Source organism: Xylaria bambusicola, assembly GCF_022495145.1.
Source record: "Xylaria bambusicola strain CBS 139988 unplaced genomic scaffold F5B22scaffold_56, whole genome shotgun sequence".
NCBI classification, from domain to species: domain Eukaryota; kingdom Fungi; phylum Ascomycota; class Sordariomycetes; order Xylariales; family Xylariaceae; genus Xylaria; species Xylaria bambusicola.
In genome coordinates, this window is record NW_025953609.1 from 263,787 (window position 1) to 279,276 (window position 15,490).

Genomic DNA, 15,490 nt, shown 5'->3' on the forward strand with positions numbered 1-15,490 from the left:
GAGCCCCACAACAGCCAGAGTGCGGGAGAATCTATAATCCCCTCCGTACTCGTGTATCAATAGGAGGAACTGCGCCTCATATTCACTCCTTTACATGGAAATCTATCATTGAATAATTATGCAAGAATCTACGTCTTTGTAGCGTAGTAGAAGGTGGGATAGCATCTACAGCAGGGTTTGAAGGAAAGTTCTGAATTGGGGTAAGAAATCAAACAGTCAAATCAGACTCGCGCCTTGATCACAACTCGCCTTATTTCTTTGCGAGAAGACGTTGCCTCAAGGATGTGGTCAAAAACCAGGGATAATGCATTCTGTTGGCGGAACTTATTAGATGAACTTCAGCAATCTAGGTTCACCACGCCTCCAAGCTTCTCAATTTGCCGTTGGCAAAACCTTAGCTCTCTAGTTTCATGCAAGCAACAGCACCCAAACTTCGTATATCTAGCACTAGGCCTACCAAACCAATCTTCATCCCAATAACATACATAACACCATGCCTACTGTTTTCCCATTTAGCCACATCCTCGTCATGTTGGAGCACATCTCCTAACACTAACCTTTTCAATGCAAGAATGGAAAAGGGCGGTAAATTCCCCCCAAGGCATGATACAAAACACTGTCAAATAACCGTCAACAATCAAAGCTTTCGAGTAGCTATGAGACTTCTACGTGTACAGGCATATATAGATTCGTATGCATTTGCTTAGTAGGCAGACCATCGTCTCCGAACTAGAAAGGTGGAAGAATTAATGGCACTCACCACGAGTTTAAAGGATATTGATAGCGCTGTTTATATAAATAATTGCAGCATAGATATTTCAAAATCGATTTTTTTTCGAGAGTGTTTAATTCTGTAAATGTCGACCTGAAGTTCCCAAGGAGCTCCTTTGACTTTTTCACTTAGCCAGAAGTATTGATGATTAGATAGAGCTTGTTGCTTAGTGGTATATAGTGTTATTCACAGATTGGAGCATTGATACATGCACTTGAATAAAGAACCACTCGTTAATCAGCTATCTAGGTGCATAAACTCTGGCTTATGAAAATCTACCGAGTCAGTGTGAAACGATAACAAGCGACCTGGATAGTGTTACATTCACAGGAGGTCATGTTACGGCTTTGTAAGCGCCTATCACATCACCAAATGACTTTTCCGCTCATGGTACAACGTTAAATAGTCGCCTAAGATTAGCCTCGTCTAGCTTTTCCTTTTGTGAATAGAGTCCTGGGGGTCAGAAGACAAACGCGAAACTTGAGCTAGGGGTTACCAAGATACACAGAGCGTTATCCCTTGTTTGTTTGCTATGCTAGTCGGGCCGTCCCTCGAGGAGTAAGGCACGCAAGTAAGGATATCCTGTATGACAGATTTCACGGGTCAAGGGAGGCGACCCGTGTTTTATGATCCCTTCTTGCAAGAATAGTTTTCCCAGTAGCTTAGACCGAAATTGACTACTGCAGTGGTACCTCCTTCGCCCCTTGTAGGACCTCTTCTCTGTGATGCTACTCTAACATCTAATCATTAACCGAGAAATTGTGTACCCAGGCTAGATTACCATTACCTACAATTACAGCTCCAATCAGGGCTTAAGGACACGGACATGAAGCCGTCGTGGGCGTGGCTACACAAGTCTCCCTCGGGCACGGCTATCATGAGCGCTTGAGTTGCTGGCCTGCGGCGCCTGAATGTTAACAGGGGGGTTTTGGGTCATAGGTTGAGCTTTGATGGATTTTCCATCGGTGGTAATTGACTGTGAAGCTATTGTTTCAGTAGATATCCGTATTTTTCCTGTCGCGTTTCCCACCCTTGGCAACATCAGACTTGTCGTTGTTCAACGTCATATTCATGCTACATGTTTCTAGTTCTCATGCGAGGGGTGGTCTCATGTCGCTAGCACGGGAGTATAAATTTGTTTGCGAATTCTTTGTCTAACCGCCACTGATAGCGTTGTGTGGTTAGATGGAATCGTGACGATATGAATCACATCTTATTCCATTGGCGGGCGTCAGCTATTACTTCCCGGGTAGTTTAACAGGCGTTCTACGAGTGTTTTCGTGTTCGATAAGAAAGGAAGTTACTATCATGATTTTGAGTATTTAATGATCGTATTTTCTTTGGGCATACTGACCCCCAGACCTTCAGTTTCAACCTCTACTTCACACCTAGTATCATCTCTCTTACCAGACACAACCTCGAACCGATCTACCTTCTAAGCTCCATAAAGGTATAATCTCTTCTGTGGTGCCCCTATAATAGAAATGTACTGACTGTCTTAGATTGAATCCTACCAACAACACGATGCCAGGAAAATCGGAGACTATGGAGCCTATAAATCAGCTCGCCTATAAGATCAAATGTGCAAACTGCAATGCTACGACAAAAAATGATCGAAAGTGTGAGATTTGCGGACATATCAGTGTCGAATGTTCTACTCCACAGTGCTGGACTATTGTGATCAAGGGTAGAGCTTGTTCTAGCTGTGGGCTGCAGAACTAGAGTAAGTGCTTTTCACCTTCATATCTATTTATTTCAGTAATAGTTACTAACGAGAGTCCTAAAGACGACACGAGATGGATCTCCATCGTTACGATTAGATGATGGGTTCACGGCCTCATAGTAAACCGGGCTTTTTAAGGATGAGGAAAGGTTCAAAGGACTTATCAAGATTGAGACTATTGATCGGAAGGTTGAATTTTTTTGGATTAAGGTTAAATACGAGACTTCAATAACTAAAAACAAATAAACACACGTTTTCGCGAGGTTTGCAAACTCAATATCTAAGATAACTAAGTAGACCTATGAGACTCTGGAATGCACTCAGTTCGACACGGGGCATCCATGAACTTTTAATGAAAATGGCTTACTTGACAAAAGAGGAATCGACGACATGATACTGCTGAGTGCCTTGATCTAAAGTGAAGATAAGTCACAGGTGAATGGAAGGCTATTGTAATTTTCTAATAAGAACTCAACACCAATGACTCCTAAGCTCTTGCAACGATTCAGAAGAGACTCAACTACCTATATCCCTAGATTTACACATTCACTCAACCTGGATTGTGGTTGCTCTTCTGTTGCTTTCCTAGTCTTAGCAGGTATAGAGGCTTGATTAACTATCTAGATAGCTTCTAGAAAAAGAGAGTAAGAATCAATTATTACCATGCACCCATAACCCGTTAGTTACATTGAGTGATGGCATGCTCCTTTAGCATCGCCACCGCCGATGAAAACCATACTTCATTCTGGAACCCGAATACCTCGCCGCAGCTCTCGAAGCCTAGGTGAATCATGGCGCCACGAGATCCAAGCATACTGCTTATCGAAGCCATGCCATTTCTGAACATAGCCTCATATCGCATCAGCAAATTCTTGTATTCTTCTAGTTGAGGCGTCATGATCTCGATTCTTTTCAGCGCGTAGGGGTTTGTCTCAACTATTCCGGGTGGTTCGGGGTCCAAACCACAGAACCCGGGGTACTGGGCAACAGCCTCAAGCGGGCCAGCAAATACGCTGTCCAGATCGATCACACCTACAATATTGAAGTCGCCGTCTACGAGAATGTTATGAGCTCCAAAGTCACGATTGACGAGGCTATATTGACCATTGCAACCCTGGCCATAGAGACTCATGAGATGATTCAAAAGCGCAGGAGCACAGAAGAATTTCTCTTTTTCCGGATCCCTGCATCTACGCGCGGCAGATTGTTTCAAGAGAGAGTCAGTCAGGTCCTTATAATACTCGGCAGGCGTTCCCCATGGCCCCATGCCAGTATTCATGTCTGGGCCAATGTAGAAACTGTCTGTGCTTTCGTCGTGATAGAGGCTGCCGATTTTGGGAAATTGAAATGTGAGCACTCGTGCTTGGATGCTGGCCATCTGTTGTCGAAACTTCTGGTCTTGCTCTGATGTTCCAAAAATCGAGGGCTCTGAGTTTCTGATGGACCGAAGATCCTCGGCGGTGGTGCCATGGATGTATTCAATGAGCATGTAAGGCGCGCCAATGCTATTGGAACTGTCAGGGTCGTATACAAAGACTTCAGGGACTGGAATATCCGATTTCGACCTGATTGTGGTTAGCAAAATGAGATGCACTGCGACGCGTGAGGGAAGCACGACCGACTTGAAAAATTTCATGCTGGCCACCTCGGTCTCAAAGGCCCTCTGGCTATTGTATCGCCCAAGAGGAAAGTGTGTAGCTTCAGGAGGTAGTCGCACACGGGCCACCCAGCGAACACCATCAACGAAGTCAAGGCGCCGGACCATGTTGAACTGTCCGATAGAATATGTGTCCGGGTCAGCATAACTACATTGTATGCCATCTCGGTAGTCTGTGGCGATCGATGCCAGGGCTTGCCAACCGACGGCTTGGAAGAAGTTGTCGACTTGTTTGCCAAGCTTGCTATCACTTCCGTAGCAGTCTGCACCGCTCCATAAGTTGCTTCCTAACTGGTCGCAGTCATCTACTTGACTGATGCTGGCATTCGTGTTTGTCTCAAGGGTTGAGAAATTGGAGACACTGTCTGATCCCCCATCGGAGTCTGAAGGTAGCAATTTCTCTAGTAGGGGATTCCGATCTGCTGGGATTTGTATGAGCTGAAGGTTGTCTTCGTGGTTAGAATGTGCGCATGCCGGTTTCTCCTGCGCGAGAGTTTGATTCAATGAAGCATCCATGACGAGTTTCCGTATGCGTCCAACCAGAATAGGGAGAGGAAGCTGGGCGAGAAGTTTAGCTATTCCAAAATCGAGGCAAACAGATCAATGTCTTTCCCGGGCTAACCTCGGTGACCTTTTAGGGTCAGATGATACCTGAGTACGTTTTCCTGTGTGCGTGTGCACGCTTGTGTAATCAAAAGGTTTATCCCTTGTGGCACGCTACCAGATATGCGAATAACACAACCCTCGTATCTCAAGTAATTCGTTAGGAGGATATTTCTGGCTTCTTAGAAAGTGAATACCTGGACGCTAAATAGTGGAATTTGGAGCTGCGTATTAAACAAGTGTGAGTTGTATATGTGCGCCTGTCTCAGATCCTCCACCCATGATTCTGTCACCTGTATGTTACATGTTACGTCAATCATTAAAAAGCCTGGAATATCCACCATGAATGGCCCAGAGGCGCACAGTAATACTTCGTATAACGCCATATGTATGAAGGTATCATCATCCCTTGTGCAGTTCCCAGATAGGCTACTGGGATATTTGTTGACATAACGCGTGATTAGAGGGTACCTGTGGCATCGCATAACGTAGCACTTTCGGAAGGGTTGGTGCTGAATGGCGGAGCCCAGGACCAGGACCAATTGAATTCACTAGGTATCTATCTATCTAGGTACCTACTTGTGATGCCTTGGCAACTACTTTCTGGCAGGCATCGCCAAGAGTAAGTACTAGACGCGATTCATTCTACTGTATGAAGGTGTTTGCTGACACATCCTTGGGACATGGCGTTTCGTTTGACCTTTGCTCGCCAAGCCAGCAAAGCACCGCACCAAGGACCATCAAACGGAGCGGCATGCGATCTCAAGATGGCCCGACGCGGAGCTTTATGGGTGGACATGATATAACGGGGCGACCGGGTGACGGCGGGCGGAGATTATATTTCCCTACCCAGATAAACTCAGTAATAGCCTATCTAATCTACCTAACCGTGCCACGCCCAAAATGTGTTTACATGTAAGTCTTTTGGAGGTTGCATAGTAGGCCACTCCAAAGATCGCGTCGCGTCTGCCCCTGTTACGCGCGACTCCATTACCTGCCTACTATAATGTTCATGTTGCGCATTTGGTATAACTGAAGAAGAACTGAGCTATACACCACGGGTGAGCCAAAGGCAATGAATACATAGCCCTTCTGGAAATCAAACCCATGTCACTATATGCCTGACCTGCAGGCACCCTCTAATAGTAATTATGGCGACTTCTCGGCCTATGATCATGAGGATGCCGGGCTCCCGACAATCGGCGCTGCCAAGCTCAGTCTCAGGGGCGAATGGATCGAGGAATGAGCTGAGGGAAGCGATCGACGCAATCGACACCTGCGGCGAGTTCGCCATAAAGAAGCAGTACTCTCAACACGCAAATCCAGGTATACAGATTGGAGAGGACCTGATCGCCTTGCCACTAGATCCGGGCCAGGTGCCCTTGATCCGCGACGCATCTCGGCAAGCGCCCTTTGGCCGTGGAGATAAAACCTTAGTTGACACATCTGTGAGAGACACGTGGGAACTCGATGCCTCAAAGTTTAAGCTCATCAACCCGGCGTGGAACACATTTACTAGCCGCGTTCTTCAGGATGTGTCGCAAAGTCTAGGCACGTCCGGCGTTACCATTGAGCTTTACAAGCTCCTTCTCTATGAGAAAGGCTCCTTCTTCAAGGCCCACAAGGACTCCGAGAAGGCACCAGGTATGATTGCTACTCTTAGCGTATGTCTACCATCGAGGTATAAAGGTGGCGAGGTGCATTTGTCGCACGCTGGGGCAGCCCGTGTTTTCGACACTAGCCAAAGCATCTTTGATATTTCTGCTCTCGCGTGGTACGCAGACGTGACACACGAAATCAAGCCTATCCAGGAAGGTCACCGGCTTGTCCTGATATACAACATTGTCCAGACGGGCGATGGCGCAGACTCGGCCAGCTTCTTTACGACACAAGGCCAGACACTGCATAGTGCTATTGCTCAGCTGAATCTCCGTTCGCCCCCAAGGCGTTTACTCTATCTACTTGATCACAAATACTCTCAAGCTAGTCTCCGAATGGATCACCTCAAGGGACGAGATCGCGCTGTTGGTCTGATGCTGCAGGATGCCTGTACGAAGAATGGATGGCACCTGTTTTTGTGCAATGTCACCAAAAGAGTCTCAGATGACTTCGGATATAGAGGCTACGGCAGTTATGATGAAGACGAAGACGAAGACGACGAGGATAAAGGACCCCCGCTAGGCATGGACATCGTCGCTACGTGCGATTCACAGATTTTTGCTTCGAACGTTGAAATAGAAAATAAGGACATTCTGGGACGCGACCCGTATCGTGGGCGCGATGCAGATAGTCAATCAGAAGGCGAAGACACTGGGAACGAAGGTGCGCCTATAGAGTACAGGTACCATGACTCAGTTAAGTCACATCGCATACCAAACAGCTCTACTACAAGAGAGTAGCATGCTAACATTCCCAGGCTGTCGTGATGGTTCCCAAAACCCAACTAGGTCAATTCTTCAAGTTCGACGTTGAAATGAAAGTGCTCTACGATTTGGTTAGGAACGATCTAGAGGCCCATCCCCATGACCCCGCTACTCGCAAAATAGCCTTGGATTTTTTTGCGCAGGCAGTTCGTCATGAGGACACATTGGCGCCAGCCATATTGACATTGGCTTGGCGCCTGAAAGAGGAAAACTTATTTCGTACCGCTGTTAGTGCGGGTTTCCGAAACGGCAGCCCTGGACCGGGAGTCGTCCAAGCTCTAGTTGCTATAGTCAAAAAGGACCCAGAAGCACCGATTGATTGGGATAAAAGGTGCGTTCCGCAAGATGTCCATGCCTAGGTGCGAAGATGGGACTAACTCTCGTTCAGGTTTGGAGAACTGGTTTCTAAGCATGAAAGCCTCGCAAAACTATCTCAGTCTCTGGATCTTATCAAGAGCTTACTCAATCCTGGCAATATGCAAGAGTCATTCCAGCACTGGCGCTCCACGATAGAGCTCCTTACGTTTGAGGCAAAACAGTCTTTTGGAGCCGAGGATCATGATCGTATTTTACAGCTAGCAACTCTCCATTGGGAAAATCCCGATTGGACCAACAATGTGTAAGTCTCGTATGTTACTGATATTCGATACTCCTGAAAGTATCGTTCGAGCGCTCCAATCATACCTCCTTTCCCGATACCATTGAACTGACCAAGTCAAATCTACAGACTGGTACCGAAAATCCGTGACTGTACAAACAAAACGCTTCTGTCAACATTGATATGCTCCCTGCTACAGAAAAGCCGGGAAGGTATGCTTGACGGAGCTCACGATATCGCTATCGCCCTCCTCGAGTCTTGTATGCCGAAGTTACACTTAGCTAAAATCAACTTGAACTCCACAGCGGGGGACTACAACGATCGGTCAGAATCTGAACGTTTCTGCCAGTTGCTTGACAACTGTCTACTATCTGGCTTACAGCAACCCGTTGACGAGCTGCTACGGCATAGTGTTAAAATTGTCAAAGCCGCCCCTAAACAAGATGATTTGGCAGTCTTCCTAAGACGTCCAGACTTTGCCTGCCCTCCAACATTGGCTTCGCAAATGCTCCTGTGTGTATGTCAACATTTTGAGAAGAGCAAAATGCCATCTAGCGAGCCGGCGCAGGACTTTGTCAAAGCCATGCTGAAAAAGTATGTGCTCAGAGATCTACCAAAATATCCGAAACAGCTTCCAGGGCATGCTCATCAACCACGAGGGTGTGGGCACTGCAAACATTGCCATGAGCTTGACGAGTTTCTGGCCTCAAAATTTGAAGAAGAAAGGGTATTCTGCAAGGGACCCAATATATACAAACACCTACAGCAGCAATTGCCCTCAGACCTGTTCCAACGTACAGTGACATCAGCTAAGGGGAACCAATATTCTCTCAGAGTGGTAAAATTGAATAGGGAACACCAGGTGGCCGTTAACGAATACATGAATCAACTACACCGGGCTCTCCAGAGGGCGCAGCCCTTCCGTTCCGAATATATGAAGGAGCTTCTGGGGACCAGCACTTACGGCGAGCTCGTAATGCTAGATAAGTTACCTCTCTCCGGAGAGATCCAACTGGAGAACGAGGAAGGATCACAGACTGGGCGGAAAAGACGGGCCGGGGAAAGTGTTGACTTGCCTGTTGCTAAAAGATGAAATGACTAGTCGGTGCACATGGATCGACGAGATCTTTCAGCTCACTGGGACTGATAAGGTATCACAAACTCTCATCTTCATCATAGCTGACAACGGCGAGATCGAGGCGAGTAAATCTACGTCTGGTCAACCACAGGTCAGCTTGAGAATGTAATTAATATAATGGCACACTAAGTGTGTTTCTTATTCACCTCAAAGAAACGTATCTATATGGCAAAGTGGGCGGTGACCGATAGGGCACAGGATCAGTAGTATCGCAACAACTGATTACGCTAACAACAGTGGGTTTAGTGGAAGTGCGACTGCTGTTGAAGATAATGCAGTACTATAGCCATATTATAGCTCTATTGATTGTATGATAGCGAGGGAGCAGTAAATAACCTATTTAGTGGGCTCATTGGAAAAATCAGGAAAGAATGTCTATTTGACTATGAACTATCAGGACAACCCCTCTCATAGGCACGAATTTTACTACATAAGTAGAGGTTCGGCTTTATGGGATAGACTCATATCATGAGCTAACCCCTTATACATCGTGCGATTTAACCTAGTTACACATCTTGAACTAGCACTTAAATTGGCAACAGTTGCGTAATTAAATAATTGAAATTATAGGATGCAATATAACTACTACGATTTACGATGTGCTCGTTCTTTCTTGATTACCGTAGCAGAAATAGGTGAAAAGGTGCTAATTTACTAAATTCCTGTCTTTAAAATTCTTCTGCATAACTACCTTAGGCGCAAATTGCTAATGAACTTAAAGATGAAGGCGTTGAAGAATTGTGTAAGGGGGGTGCGGTAAACATACCTAGCCTAACTTAACTTACCACAACACTTTGGTTCTACCATTTCTATAGGTGGCTAATTGCAGGTGGGTTGATCGCTAAGTGTTTGGAAATTACGGAGGTTCAGGGATATTAAATATAGTTTTAGTAGATCAGCTGAGTAGACCTCCACCAATCGTTCCCAAAGGCCGCGCTGCTTCACTTCAATATTAATCCACACCTCCGTAAGAAATGTTGAAACGCAGTCTTTGCGACAAGCAGATATATTTAAGACAAAAATTTAACATCAAAATACACTGTCTAAACCAGAATATTCCAAAACAGAGAGAACCAGCAAGCTAACAGTATTCAAGTCTTCCATTGATAAACTGCGCTCATTCAAATGCGGCGGGGCCGAGAGCCACGGCAGGCGGAACTTGTAGCCGTCGGCGTGGGTACTGAGTTAGTACCGCTGGGTGTGTTTCCGGGAGCAGGTGTCTCCTCGCAGAAGTTTCCCGTAGCCGTGAAAAAATCTTTAAGGAAGCTGGTACTGCTCGCCACGTCCTCTTCCGGGGCACAATCTGTGACATAAGCGAAATGCTCGCTGCTGCGGGCGTAACCAAAGGCGACAAGTGACTCGGCATAGGTCTGGAATACGGGCAACAGAGACGAAGGCAGTACGCCAGCAATGGAACAAAGCTCTGATGCGTGAGCACCGAAGTCAAGAGTCGTCAGAGGGGGAGCAGTGGTCGTGGGTGTGGCTGTTTGAGTTGCGGAGAGAAAGGACAGGATGGCCTCGGGTGTCTTGGGAGCTTCCTCTTCAATAATGGAAACAAACGAAGTGAAAAAGGCAGAGCAGAATTCATCGTCCGATTTTTGAGATAGCGCCGCGCCCGCGAGAGCAGCTACGGCGAGAAGGAATTTGGAGCTATGCATTTTGCTTTTTGGGTTATGGAGTTTCAAGGTGAAGTGGTAGAAAAGTAGCTAGTGGTGAGGCTGGCTAGAAGGTCGTGTTCGAGACATCTACTGGTTGAGGCGTACCTCTTTATATCCTGAGGAGGTTGAGTTAAAGATTATGAGAGCCTATAGATAGTTACCGCGCCAAGAGATCTATTGAGCTAAGGAAAGTCCCGTCGGACATGGGTACTCGATTTCAGAGGCCTTACTTGCAGATACGCAGCGTTGTAGCTTAGTATGAATTAGCAACATACCCTATCTAGCGTGTAAACACATACAATAGTTGGAGTTGTTCCCTGCTAGTTTGGGTTGGTTCTTCGAACTAGAATGTGAGATGAGATCGGTGGTTCGGAGATATTGGTGTTTTTGACACTCATAATTCCGACCCGTCGCTAGCGGCGCTATGTTCCTAAACATAGTAATATTTGCTGACACGGGAAGCTTCAGGTTGCTACCAGCGACACAACGTCCTTACATGGAAATATTCAACCAGTTTCCCGCTCTTTCAGCATTTTGGGATATCTGATGTAATATGTACAGTAATTCAACGCTCGAATGCATGATGCTTAAACCTAGAGACAAATTAATACGGCACTTAGACCTTGGAGGATTGTTCCAAAGTGCTTAATACTTGTTAAACTCCACTGGACTCCAACTGCTGCGAATCACGCAAGAGGACTCATACGGTCTGACTCGCATTGTACCCGGGCCCATGGAAACCACTATCTTTGCAAGACGATGAGTTTCATGTAGTTCTACGGCCCTCCCCCTCCTCCTTTTTTTTATAAAAAAAAATTAAATAGAATTAAAATAAAAAAGCATCAGCGTCTGTTGATCTTCCTCTTGCGATGGCTTCTTATCATAAACCAATAATGAACCATCATTTGCACCAAGACCACTAGGTAGAGTCGTATGCTCATCGCCATCGGGTCTCAGACATTCCAATTATCAACTCACTTAAGTCTCTTTTAGTAAGTAAGCGCTATAATCGCTAATTCTACAGACTGATATGTTGTATTATACCTGGAAGCGGATAAGAGTACAAAGCACAATCTTTTCTATGCCAATGATGTCACTCAGTTAACAGGGATTGGAGCCATCCCAAAAGGGATAAAAGAAGGCCAAGGTTTTGTCCGTAAGATGGACTTGGAGTGAGCGGATTTCGAGGTTCCCTCGGAAGGTGATCAACATGAGTGTGCTACTTTTGACGCGTATGCCATATATTTATTACGGTCAGGAGCAAGAAAATCAGCAGTACATTGTCAGAATAAGTCTCAATAACGTCATTCTGAGCCTGTCAGACTTCGCGCAAAACTAAAGGTCCACATCCCCGGCCGCTCTGAGCGACATCTAGAGAGATGTTAAAATTAGCCATGAAGGATTATATTGGAAGAGGGGGTGTACACTGAAAAAGCCGACAACAGAGCCCTGATCGCCTGGCGAGACCGATGTGACCACCATTACTATGGACACATAATAGACGACACCTACCACGATGAGGTCATTCCCGGGAAGCTCAAACGCCAGTAGTTGGCAGTAACAAATGTGAGCAAGGTGACATCAACAATGGCGATCAGTGTTACACGTGTACAAGCTGCACAAGCTGTACTAGTTGAACATGCAGTTCGCCTTGCACTTCGGTCGTACGAAAAGCCATTACAGGCTGTTCATGATCATTCAAATACATGCAGGCAATATTGGAAAGTGAGGTTATACAGACTTCGCTTCTTGAAACAGACCCTAGAGACCTAGGCGGTCTGGGTTGGTAGACCAGTTGTATAATTATAGAGTCGAGTCAAGCCACCAATAGTCGAGAAGGAGTTGGTTGGTCAATGACTCATGCAGCCCTAGTTGATCATTGTAATCTGAATAGCATCAAGTTCCAAGCCCAGTTATCAGCCCTTGTTATAGAGGGGGTTTGAGAAATCACAGCGCAATATTACGAAGTGTGTGGTTATAGCTGGGACCACGTAGCCCAAAATCTTCCTGAGGTAGGTGTCATGATAGCCTCTGACTGAGCCTTGGTTATGGCGAATCTTTGTGGTAGGTGAACCATTGTGGCACCTAGTGAAGCTACTTCCAAGGCCCGAAATGGAAGACAACTTTCATGATGATCTGTCACTATCTTTACCGGCACTAGTATTGCTATCACATGTACGTGTCTCCTTATCCTATAGGCATTTGGGCCATTTCAATCCAGGTGTATGTTAAAAGACACTCTATATATAATATCAGCCTACAAGATAGTTGGCCAAGCACCTCGCATAACAACAGGAATACTTTTGTAATTATACTTAGCGTATCTACCCAATATTGTATAACAAGGGCAGATAACTGGGCTTGGAACTGAGGATTCTGATTATAATGATCTACTAGGGTTGCAGTAGTCCTTGACCAACCAACTCCTTCTCGGCTGTTGGTGGCTTGAGATGACTCTATATACAAATGATCTGCCAGCCCAGACCGCCTGGGTCTCTAGGGTCTGTTTCAAGAAGCGAAGTCTGTATAACCTCACTTTCCAATATTGCCCAATATTGCCTGCATGTCTTGGAAGGTCATGACAGCCTGCAATGGTCCTTCGTACGGCCGAAGTGCAAGGCGAACTGCATTCATCAACCGGTACAGAGGTTACACGTGTAACATATTGTGACTACAGCCCATGTAATTTATAATTCATATTGTAGTGAATATCTGATAGCTATATTATGTTACTTCATCTCGCGGAGGTGCGGAGTCAGTGGAAGTGAACCAGTGCCTCATACAGAAGCGATCAGTTGAGGTCTATTCAGAGGATCTAAGGTCTAACTTGCAATTCTACCTCAGGAGATCTTCCTATTTATAGACGATCTCCGCAACATGGTTCTGCCGCTCCGTATCCACTTCTCCGTGACACTTCATTAACCTATCATGAACAAGGTGCAATGTATATAGTAATAAAGGCTCTCATTGTTTCAGATTCTAAAAGGCTAGGAGAAAGGGCAGTCAAACTCCTTCTAGCTATATATATTCATATCTTTGCCTCTGATTCCTGTCTCCAAACTCTCAGAAGCCATGTTTATACACTAGTATGCCCAGCTGTCTCAAGATATTGGCTCGCTACATCAATGACAGCAGTTTCGAAAGTTTTAAACTTTCTACCTAGCAATTGCTCTGTGTCATTTGAGTCGTAGTTGATAGGCAGTGGAATCACCTTACCCATTTTGAATATACCTGCAGCAACAGCATCGGGAAAGACTTTCTTGACGTGATCGAAAATTGTGTCATAATCCATTTTAGTCGTAATAGCAAAATCTTTAGGTCCTGTCTCGGTGTCTAAGAATGCTACACGCAAATGAACCTCGGCCACATCATCAATGTGAGCAAAGCTATCATACAACGGATATGGCGGTTCACCGCCTCTAATTGCCATCATAAGAAAGTTGTTGGAGCTGTTTTGGGTTTCCGTCATGGTGGCATCGAGTGCAAGCTCATTCCGACCGAAAACGTATCCAGGCACTACGTGAGATATCGTGAAGTGAGGATGATGAGTCTTGATAAATTCGTCAGAATTATGAAGCTCGATGATTTTTCCGAATACGTATGCTTCGAAAAGGTTATCGAAAGTCGATGGAATGGGATCCGGCAAAGGGACGCGAGAGGATGCAGAGACAGGCGTTGCCGGCGGAGGCCCGAGGGGCAAATTGCCAACAATCGAAGAGGTGATTATTACACGCTTCACAGTAGGCGTCTTGAGCGCGGAAGCTAACAGACCCTCTGAGATCTTCAGAGTAGGTTGAAATACTTCGGTAGTCGGGTTATAGGCCGGGTGTGGCACCGGGGAGCCAGCATGAATGACATGTGTAACGCCTTCCAGTGCAGTATCAAAGGCGCCATCAACGGTTAAGTCAGGAACAATGACAGAGGATAGGCTGTTTTTGTCAAGAGCCAGTCTTTGGATCGCGGGGTTGGAGGAGACCACCAGGGCTTTCTCTTCGGATCGTGCGGTATACCGAACTATATGACCAGCTTCCAAGGCAGCCAGCAGAACACTGAAACCGATAAAGCCGGTGGCACCCGTTATGAGAATTACCGTCATCGTATTGAATCATATAGGAAAGGAAGAAGTTGGGATTTCTTTCCACGTGTGCGGTGGGTAGAATTTAGTGCGTCTTGTCGCACAAATTATGTCTAAAACGTATTCTTGGACAGGTCTCGTGATTGTGGTCTGATATGCAGCGGCTATTTGTAATGTTATGCAGGGAGACGTGCATCTAACAAATGGGAAAAAGTTCCCTATGTTGATTTATTGCGCGGTACTGCCCCAAGATTGTTCATAGTAGGTAAGTAAGGTAGTGGTAGTGTTATGAATTCCGTGAAGTATGTAACCTTGGAAGCGTGGTACGCCGCCGCCTCCGCTGAAAGGCGCAGAGAGGACCAACAGTATCACAACTCTCCGCTTTTGGATCGAAGAGCCAGACCTAAATTTTAGCGCATCCTGTCCGGATCCTAGTAGCATCCCTTTCCGAACTCTGCTAATTTGTTCAAGCCTAGCTATATGTGGGTAAAAGTAAACCAGATTGAATCACCGCTATGATCAGCCTCTCCATGTCGCAAGTAAACAGAAAGCAGGCAATCCAGCTGTCTGTTTTACATGAGAAATAGATGGCGTATGACCCGATTATTATGCCCTATTCCTCCAATTACAACAACTATGTGAGATTTCTCCGGTATTTAGTTGCTGAGAGCTGACGGGTTGAATGTTATATCTTCATAATAGCCTGGAGAAACGTGCTATTGGAAGGTCTACACAGGTACCCTTTAACTGCCAACGAACGCTCCAATACTTTGCCTACCCAGTTTTAACCACGTGCTATGTCTCTTGCTACCCCTACCAATAGATCAACATTGCGAATACCTA

At 45.8% G+C, this 15,490-nt stretch overlaps 4 protein-coding genes across 4 annotated transcripts; 1 reads left to right on the plus strand and 3 right to left on the minus strand.

Annotated features, from left to right (window-relative positions):
* Window positions 1-3,140: 3,140 nt before the first annotated feature.
* On the minus strand, window positions 3,141-4,802 carry F5B22DRAFT_447063 (uncharacterized protein). Its single transcript, XM_047971928.1, has 2 exons — window positions 4,118-4,802; window positions 3,141-4,060 (listed from the first exon to the last, which is right to left on the minus strand). Exons 1-2 carry the CDS (start codon window positions 4,666-4,668, stop codon window positions 3,175-3,177), a joined length of 1,437 nt encoding a protein of 478 aa, XP_047826802.1. The 5' UTR covers window positions 4,669-4,802; the 3' UTR covers window positions 3,141-3,174.
* Window positions 4,803-5,633: 831 nt separating this feature from the next.
* On the plus strand, window positions 5,634-9,371 carry F5B22DRAFT_623502 (uncharacterized protein). The gene is made up of 4 exons (XM_047976063.1): window positions 5,634-7,109; window positions 7,172-7,509; window positions 7,567-7,797; window positions 7,906-9,371. The coding sequence occupies exons 1-4, from the start codon at window positions 5,907-5,909 to the stop codon at window positions 8,867-8,869; spliced, it is 2,736 nt and encodes a 911-aa protein (XP_047826803.1). The 5' UTR covers window positions 5,634-5,906; the 3' UTR covers window positions 8,870-9,371.
* Window positions 9,372-9,843: 472 nt separating this feature from the next.
* Window positions 9,844-10,890, minus strand: F5B22DRAFT_623504 (uncharacterized protein). Its single transcript, XM_047976064.1, has one exon. It carries the CDS (start codon window positions 10,570-10,572, stop codon window positions 10,036-10,038), a length of 537 nt encoding a protein of 178 aa, XP_047826804.1. The 5' UTR covers window positions 10,573-10,890; the 3' UTR covers window positions 9,844-10,035.
* A 2,617-nt stretch (window positions 10,891-13,507) lies between these two features.
* Window positions 13,508-15,077, minus strand: F5B22DRAFT_623508 (putative cinnamoyl-CoA reductase). Its single transcript, XM_047976065.1, has one exon. The coding sequence runs from the start codon at window positions 14,666-14,668 to the stop codon at window positions 13,649-13,651; it is 1,020 nt and encodes a 339-aa protein (XP_047826805.1). The 5' UTR covers window positions 14,669-15,077; the 3' UTR covers window positions 13,508-13,648.
* Between the last annotated feature and the right edge of the window lie 413 nt (window positions 15,078-15,490).